The following is an 11,368-nucleotide window of genomic DNA, read 5'->3' on the forward strand; positions in this document are numbered from 1 at the left end:
TATTTTTTAAATAATATATATATATATTTTTTTCTTTGTTGAGACAGAGTCTCACTCTGTTGCCCAGGCTGGAGTGCAGTGATGTGATCTCAGCTCACTGCAACTTCTGCCTCCTGGGTTCAAGCGATTCTCCCACCTCAGCCTCCTGAGTAGCTAGGATTACAGGTGTGCACCACCACAGCCGGCAATTTTTTTTTTTTTGTATTTTTAGTGGAGATGGGATTTCACCATGTTGGCCAGCGTGAATTCGAACTTCTGACCTCAAATGATCCACCCGGCTCAGCCTCCCAAAGTGCTGGGATTACAGGCATGAGCCACCACACCCAGCCTCAATAATTTTAAAACTTAATTAAAGAAAAATAGAGACAGGGTTTCGCCATGTTGCCCTGGCTAGTCTCAAATTCCTGGGTTCAAGCGATCTACCCACTTTTGTCTCCCAAAGTGCTGGGATTTCAGGCAGAAGCCACCACACCTGGCCAATTTTTGATAATTATTAGTTATGATACTACTAATAATAGGTAAGATTTATTAAGCACTTACTAAGTGCCAGGGAATTAGGAAGTACTGAGCAATTTGTCCCTTCCAGAGGTAGACCCCTTGCCCACACCCAGTGTGTTCCTAAAGTTGCTTGTGCAGACTGAATGTGTGTAAATCAAATGCATGTTTCAAGGTATCGAGTGCTTTGCTATTTAGAGGGACACTTAGGTAAAGGCCTTTGAAAGCACAAGATCCCTGTCCGTGTGAGCAGTGGCACTGATTTTACACCTTGGGTTTTGTTTTTGTGTATGTGGTTCTCTCAAGGGCAGGCTGGCCTGGAAGTCCCTGTCTCTGATTCTGTGCTGGGGAAATGGATGCAGAGTGGGCTGCTTCATAGCAAATACTAGAACATCAATCTCGTTTGCTTTGGGCACCATAAAAAAACATGGATCTCCCGGCCAGCCACGGTGGCTCACACCTGTAATCCTAGTACTTTGGGGGGCCAAGGCAGGCAGATCACTTGAGGCCAGGAGTTGGAGACCAGCCTGGCCAACACGGTGAAACCCCATCTCTACTAAAAATACAAAAATTAGCTGGGTGTCGTGGCGCGTGCCTGTAATCCAAGCTACTGGAGAGGCTGAGGCAGAAGAATCGCTTGAACCCGGGAGGCAGAAGTTGCAGTGAGCCAGGATCACGCCACTGCTTTCCAGCCTGGGCAGCAGAGCAAGACTCTGTCTAAAAAAAAATTAAAAATGCATCTCCTAACCCTCCTCCTCCTTTGCTAATCCAGACTGGGCAGTACACAGTCCCCGGGGGTCACTGCACACTCCTGCACGCTCAAAGGAAACAGTGGCTCCTGCACGCTCAAAGGAAGCAGTCTCAGAATCTTCCTGCCCAGCTGGGAAGCTCCCTGGGATCATTGCCATCTGTCTCCCTTCCTCTGAGGCTAACCCCAGGCTGCATCCACCTAGCCAGGCAGGCCTGGGGCAGTTTTCCAGACTGTGCAGGCTGAATGCGTGCAGTTTTCCAGGCTGCGCCAGCCAGACCGCATGGCAATGGGGTCCTGAAATGACCCCTTGCTCCGTGACCTGGGAGGAGTCTTGCATTTCTCCTTTTCTTCTCTTTTTGAGCCTGGGCTGAGTGTCAGCAGGTGTATGCACAGAACCTTCCTTACAGAGATGCCCCGCAGAGCCGCTGGGCTGTATGCTGCACCACTGGGGCACATTCCCATAGCCTACCAACAGAATGGCCCCCGGGGATTGTGTACTGCCCAATCTGTACAACTCACTTCCGAGTCTAGGCTGGACCTGAGAGGGGTAGGGAACATGGCAGGCCTGAAGCTCTCTTCCTCTTTTTTTTTTTTTTTTTTAAGACAGCCTTGCTCTTGTCGCCCAGGCTGAAGTGTAATGACACAATTTCGGCACACTGCTTCCTCTGCTTCCCAGGTTCAGGCTATTCTCCTGCCTCAGCCTCTTGAGTAGCTGGGATTACAAGCATGTGCCACCATGCCTGGCTAATTTTTGTATTTTTAGTAGAGACAGGGTTTCACCATGTTGGCCAGGCTGGTCTAGAACTCCTGACCTCGGGTGATCCACCTGCCTCGGCCTCCCAAAGTGCTGGGATTACAGGCGTGAACCACCATGCCTGGCCTCTTCCTCTTTATTTCATTGTAAAGTGATTCACTTGTTGAGATAACAAATTGTGATTAAGGCTCGTGATGGACCAGCCACTATGAAGGCAGCACAGGCACATACAGATCCTCCTTTGTGGAGGGACAGCCTGAGAGGGAGCCAGGAACACACTGCAGCAAAGGCTGGGTGGCATCAGTAATCATAAGTGCCTGGAAGGGGAAGAACAGGGTGCGATGAGAAGGCATAAAAGGTGACACCTTTTCTGGCTTGGATGGCCCAAAGAGGCCTCTTCAAGGGGTGACATTTAAGTAGGGCCAGAAGGGTGCAAAGAAGGTAGCCCCACCAGGAGGGAGGGGTGTCCCTCCTGGAAATAGGAAGTCCCAGGAAATAGAAAGGACAGTGTGAGGCAGTTCAGAGCTTGGCTCATCCAAGATTTGAAAGGAGGCCCTTACGTCTGCAGAGTGAGCAGGACAGAAAGCAGGCGCAGGAAGCTGGGGAGAATGCAGGGCCTCTGAGGATTTCTTTGCATTCTATTCTAAGTGGATTCGAGAGCCTTTGGAAGGATTTAGACAAGGAAGTAACAGCTTTCAACTTTCTTCTTTAAAAAATGTTCTTGGCCGGGCATGGTGGCTCACACCTGTAGTCCCAACACTTTGGGAAGCCGAAGCAGGCGGATTACCTGAGGTCTGGAGTTTGAGACCAGCCTGGCCAACGTGGTGAAACCCTGTCTCTACTAAAAATACAAAAATTAGCCTGGCATGGTGGCATGTGCCTGTAATCCTGGCTACTTGGGAGTCTGAGGCAGGAGAATTGCTTGAACCCAGGAGGCGTAGGTTGCAGTGAGCCGAGATTGTACCACTGCACTCCAGCCTCAGAGATAGAGTGATACTCCATCTCAAAAAAAAAAAAGTCCTCGTGGTTGGCATGGAAAACAGACTGAAGGAGGGCAAGAACAGAAGCAGAGAGACTAGTATGTTATCACCAGGCAAGAGGGATGGGCGGGCACAGTGCTGGCAATGTATGGATTCTATTGTAGATATATCTTGGACTCAGATTGCAGCACCAGATGAAGAATTGAATGGCCAGGATGGGAGACCTAATTACTGCCTGCTGCTGCTGCTGCTGCTGTGTGTGTGTGTGTGTGTGTGTGTGCGCGCGCGTGTGTGGCAGGGTCTTGCGCTGTTGCCCAGACTGGAGTGCAATGGTGCCATCTTGGCTCACTGCAACCTCCACCTCCCGGGTTCAAGCAATTCTCCTGCCTCAGCCTCCCGAGTAGCTGGGATTACAAGTGCCTGCCACCACATCTGGCTAATTTTTTTAATAGAGACAGGGTTTCACCACGTTGGCCAGGCTGATCTCGAACTCCTAACTTTCACTGATCTGCCCACCTCAGCCTCCCAAAGTGCTGGGATTGCAAGCATGAACCGCTGCACCTGGCCCTGGTTTTCTTTTTCTTGCTTAAAGATGGGGAAGGGTTGAAGGGACAAGAAGGAGGTATTGTAATGCCAGCACTTTGGGAGGCAGAGGCGAGAGGATCACTTGAGGCCAGGTATTCAAGACCAGCCTGGGCAACAAAGCAAGAACTCATTTCTACAAAAAATTTTAAAATAAGGAGGTATCGAGACCCCCCCAGGATTGGGTGAAGCAGAAGTGGTCAGCATGTGTCCTCCTTGCCAAGCTGTGCAGCTGCAGGGGTGCCATCACCTAACTGGCCCCTCTTTCCCCATTTGCACAAACGCTGTGTGGGTTGCAGAGGTCCAGGTAGACCCATAAGGAGGGTCACTTGGGGGCAATGGAGAGCTTTTTGGGGATTCAATATGAGTTTTCTAGACTCATCCTCCTCCTTGGCAGCTGAGGAGCAGTGTGGGAGGTCAGGCCTGAGCCTCAGGTGTTCCCTCTCTGCCTTCCTGTGGGTGGAGAGCCAGGTATTACCAGGTAAGAAAAGGGGCTTTGTGGGTACAAGGCCAGTGGTGAGTACATCTGACCTGGTCTTAACCAAGCCAGTTCCCTGTTCTCAAGGCTTCTTCCTCCTATGGAGGAGGGGATGGGAACCACATCCAGCTCTGACCCTAGTGGCAGCCAACCAAGTAGTCACTTGGGGTGGAGGAGGGGCAGGAAGGAACTCAGTAAATCCTGGTATGCTGCATGTTTGCTCTGAGACTAATTGCTGGGAAAACCCCATGACGTTGAAGCCATCTCCTTCTCTGTTAACACAGAGAAAAACAGAAGCCAAAATAAAGCCCCATCCGGAAACATCCCTGACAGCAGAGACAAACAGCCTGCCAGCCTGGTTTACTCATTAGCAGGCAGCTGCTGCCGTGGAGCGGGTGGGGAGGGGAGGTAGTGATAAGCTACAACTCTGCCTGCCCACCCGTCACTAAGCTGGGCAGATTTGGGAGCAGCTGCAACTCTAGCAGCTCCACCAAGAAGCAGAAGCCTCCCCTGCTGCCCTGGCTGGTATGAGTGTTACAGCATCCCCAAGGCCACCACAGAGGTCTCCAGCTGCCCCTTGTGGGCCTGGGGACCATGGGGTTCCCAAAGTGTGCAAGGTGTCCGGGTCCCCAGGCCCAAACACCAAGACCTCTCCCCCCATTTATTCCCCACCTGTCCCAGCCCCCACTGTAGGCCTGGGTCGGAGGGTGAGCTGGCCGTGACTGCTCCCGCACCATGCACCTGGTACATGGCGTTCGGCAGCATTTATTGCAGTGTCTGTGTTGTTTGTGCACCTGTCTGCCTTGCAGCCTGGAGCTCCTGAAAGCTGGGACCAGGCCTGATCACCTTTCCTCTTCCACAGTGCGGGGTTCACACTAGGTGGCTAGGATTCTGCTGAGTGAGTGACTTGGCCAGGCCTGACATCAAGCAGAGGGTGTCTTGGGGATGTGGAGGATCCCCCAATAGGGATGGGGATCCCTACAGCTTCCCTTGAGGCCCCCACATCTGGCGCCACAGAGAATGAGGGGTGTGTGGGCATCTCTGCTGTCCCAGCAGTGGGGCACCCTGGTGGCTCAGTCACTCTACTGAGTTCCAAATCCTGTTTGGTGCCCTGGGGAAGTCAGTGTAAGGCCCTAGTCTCCCCAAATGCCCCAAGTTCAACTGTAGGGATCTGACCCACCCCCAGGCTTTCACCTCACAAATGGTTCCTGACACAGGAACCACCACCATTATTGTCACTTCAAACTTGGACAGGTGCCCCTGGGCAGCTGAGCAAGCCCAGGAATGGGACATGTCCAAGACCCCAGCTGTCGCCCCAGAGGAGGTGCCAGGGAGATGGTCTTGGGAACAAGTCACGTCAGTGTGTTGTGGACAAATATTACCAACATGCTATGAAGCTTAGGGGGCCCTGTAACTTCCCAGGACACAGAGGGAGGGTGAGTGTGGGGGTGTTGGTACATGCGTGAAGCTCTACCAGGGTTGCAGGGAAATGGGGCAGGGAGAAAGGGCAGTGCTGGCTGTGGAGGAGTGTGTGTGGGGCCAGGAGGTGAGAGTGGGGTGTCCCTGGAGCATGGTGAGACGAGGGCATCTCAGTGCAGGTAGAGTCCAGGGTCACACCCCGGCTACCCACTCCGAGGAGGGAAATGCACTGACCGTGGCACAGGAAGTCCCTTACCCTATCTGGGGCTCCCTTTCCCCATCTGTAAAAGGAGAATAATGGCCCACACGACATCAGGCTCTTTTCTACAGAGAGGCTTCCTGGGCCTCTGTGCAGGTGACAGGAGCTGGGAAGTGGCCAGGTTCCATCCTGTTTCCTCAGGGTTGGTGGGTAGGTATGTGTGTGCACACCCTGTGTGCGTGAGTGCGTGCACACCCAGCTTGCGTATTTGTACATACAGTGTGTATGTACGTGCTGTATGTGTGTATACAATGTGTGCAGACACACCCAACACACTGTATGAGGGTGTACATAGCACGTATACACATTGTGTCAATGAGTGTGCGTGTGTGTACGCTGTGTGTGTATTTTTGTGTACACATCCTGTGCCCATACCCCAGTGTAAGGTAAACAGATGGCAGGAAGGGCGCCCTTGAGTCTCCCCTGGGTATACACCACACCCTGGGTCAGTCATCATGCTGCTGTATTGAGAGGGTCTAGCCCAGAGGATCTCAGCCTTGTCTGCATATTAGAGCCCCTGAGGAGCTGCTAAAAAAACCAGCACCAGGGACCCGCCCCCAAGACCGATCCAACCAGAAGCTGCAGTGAGTTTCAGGAGCCAGCAGTGAAAACAGCCAGCCCAGCTGTCTAACCCTGTAAGAGTTCTCAGTCCTGGCTATTCCTGGGGTCACTGACAACCCCCAGGCTCTAACCCAGACCTTGGGATCTGGGCTGGGCTCTCAGGTGATGGGAAGGCCATAGCCCAACCCTGCATTGAGGGACCTGGCAGAGTGTCTGGACAAGGGTCACGGTGGCAGGAGAAGAGGAACGGGGCCACCAAGCTGGAGGCTGCAGGCCCTTGCTGGGGCCCCTCCATCCGTGGCCCCTCAGGTCCAGGATTCCTCTGGAGCATGTGGCCCTGCTCCACAATGACCTGCTGACCTCCTATTCCCAGACTAGAGTGTTTGGTGTTTAAACAAAATTTTCTTTTTTTTTTTTTTTTTTTTTTTTTTTTTTTTTTTTTTTTGAGATGGTGTCTCACTCTGTTGCTCAGGCTGGAATGCAGTGGTGCAATCTTGGCTCATTGCAACCTCTGCATCCTGGGTTCAAGCGATTCTCGTCCCTTAGCTCCCGAATAGCTAGGATCACAGGCACGCATCACCATGCCCAGCTAATTTTTTGAATTTTTAGTAGAGACTGGGTTTCGCCATGTTGGCCAGGATGGTCTCAAACTCCTGACCTCAGTGATCTGCCCGCCTCACCCTCCCAAAGTGCTGGGATTACAGGCGTGAGCCACCACGCCCAGCCAGGATCTTCTAATATCAGAAATGACAAGGTCTCTGGGTGCTTCTGGACCTGGTTCTGGTGGGGTGCGGTGGTGGGGTACAGCCTTGCCTGCAGAGCCTCTGACCTTTTCCTATGACTGCAGTGGACTGACCTGGTTCCCAGAGGCAGCTACTAACTTATGCGTGGTCCTTTTTCCAGATCTAGTAAAGAAGGGCACAGAGACAGTGTACAGTGAAGTCCGGAAAGCTGTCCCTGGTGAGTGAGGTTCCCCAGTGCCCCAACCTGGGGAATGCCCCTTAGAATCACTGATGGGGCCTTGGGAGTGGGCAGAGAAAAGAGGAAGCAAAGAAGGCCAAAAAAGGGGTGCCACCTCTTACACCAGTGCTCTGGGCTCCCTCTGTCCCACCCCCCTTAAAAAGTCACTCGGATTATATTTACTATTCATTTAGTCAACGAGCACTTCTTGAGTGCCTACTGTCCCCAGCCAGTAACCCTTACCTGCTCCCCACACAGGCCCTGGTGGCTGGGGTTCCCCAAGGTCTTGGACGTCGAGCGTTTTGCTTTGGAGACTCCCAGTAGCTTCAGCCCTTCTTCTTTTTTCTTTTTTTTTTCTCTTTCTTTTCTTTTCTTTTTTTTTTTCTTTTAATATGGAGTCTTGCTCCGTCACTCAGGCTAGAGAGTGCAGTGGTGCAATCTTGACTCACTGCAACCTACACTTCCTAGATTCAAGTGATTCACCTGCCTCAGCCTCCTGAGCAGCTGGGCTTACAGGTGCCCACCACCATGCTCAGCAATTTTTTCTTTTTTTTTTTTTTGAGACAGAGTTTCGCTCCTGATGCCCAGGCTGGAGTGCAATGGAGTGATCTCGGCTCATCACAACCTCTGCTTCCCGGGTTCAAGCAATTCTCCTGCCTCAGCCTCCTGAGTAGCTGGGATTACAGGCATGCGCCACCACACCCAGCTAATTTTGTATTGTTAGTAGAGACGGGGTTTCTCCCAGTTGGTCAGGCTGGTCTCGAACTCCCAACCTCAGGTGATCCGCACGCCTCGGCCTCCCAAAGTGCTGGGATTACAAGTGTGAACCCCGTGCCCAGCAGCTTCAGCTTTTCTGACAATAGACTGACTTTGGGAGTGGGTGTGGGTTTGCAGGTCTGCTCTGTTTCCTTTGGTTTGGCCCCACTTCACTTCCCGTGATGACCCACTGCTTCCTCATGGAGGGCTTCTCCCGGAGCTGAGCACAGAGCTTTAGCAGACCCGGAATTGGGGGAGTTCAACAAGTCCCTTTTCTGGGGTGGGGTTATAATAACTGTATTCAATTCTGGTGAAATGAGATACACAATGACAACTTTTAAATTCTGAAAGTAAGTCAGCAATCTAAAAGACATAAACATTATAGGGGAAATAGTGACTATGTGAGTATCTTGCTTTGTACAGCAGACCTCTATTTAAGTGGATTCTTGAAAAGGGAATCATTAAAATGGTCCAGGACATTTCTGCAAAGGGTAGCTACTCCGGCTGGGAGCGGTGGTTCATTAAGCACTCAGTAAGTGTTTTATTTATTTATTCAAAATAAATAAATAAATGTAAAAGGATGGCTCCTCTGATTACAGTCGGCAAACCAGCAGCAGCAGCAATATCAGGCCCGGCCCAGACCCACAAAACTAGTCTCTGGAATCTGAACTTAGCCAGTCTCAGATGTTTCTGATGCTGCCAATATTTGAGATCACTGTTTGTGTTTCGTTTTGTTTTTTGTTTGAAATGGAGTCTTACTCTGTCACCCAGGTTGGAGTACAGTGGTCCCATCTCAGCTGACTGCAACCTCTATGCAACACCCCCTGGCCCCTAAGGCTTGTGATTCTCCCAAGTAGCTGGGACCACAGACACACACCACCATGCCCAGCTAAGTTTTTGTATTTTTGGTAGAGATGAGGTTTCACCATGTTGCCCACACTGGTCTTGAATTCCTGAGCTCAAGCAATCCACCCCCTTCGGTGTCCTAAAGTACTGGGATTACAAGTGTGAGCCACTGCGCCAGGCAAAAAGCATTGTTTTAAAAGAACCATCCAATTCTCTGAAGACCCTGCTTTTTATCTGAAACACTGATCACTCCTTACTTCACTTTATTTTTTATTTTTTTATTTTTTTTTGAGACAGAGTCTCGCTCTGTCACCCAGGCTGGAGTGCAGTGGCCAGATCTCAGCTCACTGCAAGCTCCACCTCCCGGGTTTACGCCATTCTCCTGCCTCAGCCTCCTGAGTAGCTGGGACTACAGGCGCCCGCCACCTCGCCCGGCTAATTTTTTTTATTTTTTAGTAGAGACGGGGTTTCACCGGGTTAGCCAGGATGGTCTCGATCTCCTGACCTCGTGATCCGCCCGTCTCGGCCTCCCAAAGTGCTGGGATTACAGGCTTGAGCCACCGTGCCCGGCCTTTACTTCACTTTTAAAAGTTGGTATATTTGTAAGGAGAACAGAAACTCAACCCCTTGCGGAATTTGACCCTGAATAATTATTGAATAACCAATTCTCTGGGGAATTTTTGGCTCCAGTACCTCATTTCACACTCTCCATATATTCAGAGCTAACAAAATGCAAATCTGACAATAAATAGGCGTTCTCTATTTGTCTAGTGTAAGGGAAAGTTATAAGTGAGGTAGGGTTCAAGGTTGCTCCCATTGTGCAATTGTACAAAAATGCCCCTTCTGCTTTCTTGGTGGTCCCTGAGATTGTTCACTTTCTTGGACAGAGCTGAAGAGTTCACTTTTAGTTGCTTTGGTTATGCAAAAGCTCCTATTTGAGCACTTACTGTATGTGCTAAGTGGTCTAAGTACATCATCTCTTTCAATGGGATTTGTCAATGAGATTCACAACAAATCCCATTTTACAGTTGAGGCTACTGAGGCATAGAGAGGTTAAGACGCTTGCCCAAGATCACACAGCAAGCAAGCCCCTGAGAATCGTTCCTCCCCGGAGTGGACCCCATGCTCTTGATCACTGAGGTGTACTGTCTTCGGTTTTGGGAAGTGGGATGGTAGAAGGTGAAAGCTGCAGGGATCCTCACTGCAGGAGGCCAGCTCCTTCCCACCTCTGCCTCGAGGCCTCCAGCGAGGTCTGTGATCATCTGAGGCTACTGGTTGGAGGCCCTTTTATAGGTGGAGGGAGGCACCTTAGTGTGCGTTCTAGAGTCTATATAGGAAGGGAAAAACTTAACTTTTTTTCCTTTACTCTCCTAAGTACTCCGACTGGGGCCCTGCGAATTGGACAAGCAGATTAACAAGAGAAAAACAGAGTTTATTAACATACATAATGCAAATCACACAGGAGAAACATCAATGATGAGTAACTCAAAGGGGCGGTTAGCACTTGGGGTCTATAAAGCATCTTAGGTGATAACAGTGGCTTACGCCTGTAATCCCAGCACTTGGGAGGCCGAGGCAGGTGGATCACCTGAGGTCAGGAGTTGGAGACCAGCCTGACCAACATGGTGAAACCCCATCTGTACTAAAAACACAAAAAATTATACAGGCATGGTGGTACATGCCTGTACTGAGGCAGGAGAATTGCTTGAACCCGGGAGGCAGAGGTTGCAGTGAGCTGAGATCACGCCATTACACTCCAGCCTGGGCAACAAGAATGAAACTCTGTCTCAAAAAAATAAAATATATATATATATATATATATATATAGCATCTTAACAAAGAGCAATAAATATGTAGAGGAATGACAAGACAAAGGAAAAATGGTTTTTGGCTTCCCAGGGTGGCAAACTAGGGAAGTGAATCAAGTGGCCACAAAGCTTCTATGGGGACATTTACAGCAGGCGTCTTTTCTTAGGAGTTTCTGCTTTTAGGGTTGGGCATGGTGGTTCATGCCTGTAATCTCAGCACTTTGGGTCTTTTCTTAGGAGTTTCTGCTTTTAGGGCTGGGCATGGTGGCTCATGCCTGTAATCTCAGCACTTTGGAAGGCTGAGGTGAGAGAATCGCTTGAGCCCAGGAATTTGAGACCAACTTGGGCAACATAGTGAGTCCCCATCTCTACAAAAGAAGTAAAAAAAAAAATAAAAATAAAAAAATAAAAATCAATAGAAAAAAAAATTAGCTGGGTGTAGTGATACGTGCCTGTAGTCCCAGCTGCACAGGAGACTGAGGCAGGAGGATAGCTTGAGCCTGGGAGGTGGCGTCTGCAGTGAACCGTGATTGCACCACTGCCCTCCAGCCTGGATGACAGAGTGAGACTGTGGGTTCCAAAAAACTTAACTTTTTCCCTTTACTCTCCTAGGTTTTCTGACTGGGGCCCTGTAAATTAGACAAGACAGATTAACAAGAGAAAAACAGAGGCCCTCTTTGTTTTTCTCTTGTTAATCTGTCTCAAAAGAAAAAAAAAAA

The 11,368-nt window shown here is 50.2% G+C and overlaps 1 protein-coding gene across 8 annotated transcripts in view; it reads left to right on the forward strand.

The window, feature by feature from the left end:
* Positions 1–11,368, forward strand: part of PECAM1 (platelet and endothelial cell adhesion molecule 1) — a 96,761-nt gene that overhangs the window by 66,220 nt on the left and 19,173 nt on the right. For 4 of the 8 annotated variants that reach the window (XM_017882851.1, XM_017882854.1, XM_017882853.1 and 1 more), the window contains 2 exons: positions 7,183–7,239; positions 8,419–8,527. The exons of 2 other annotated variants lie outside the window; for them this stretch is intronic. In XM_017882851.1, the coding sequence (XP_017738340.1) occupies positions 7,183–7,239; positions 8,419–8,527 (166 nt within the window). The remainder of the gene's footprint in view (positions 1–7,182; positions 7,240–8,418; positions 8,528–11,368) is intronic. 2 more of the 8 variants (XM_017882856.1, XM_017882855.1) reach the window with 1 other exon arrangement.

The sequence above is a fragment of the Rhinopithecus bieti genome, unplaced genomic scaffold, assembly GCF_001698545.2.
Source record: "Rhinopithecus bieti isolate Rb0 unplaced genomic scaffold, ASM169854v2 scaffold_12928, whole genome shotgun sequence".
Lineage (NCBI taxonomy): Eukaryota > Metazoa > Chordata > Mammalia > Primates > Cercopithecidae > Rhinopithecus > Rhinopithecus bieti.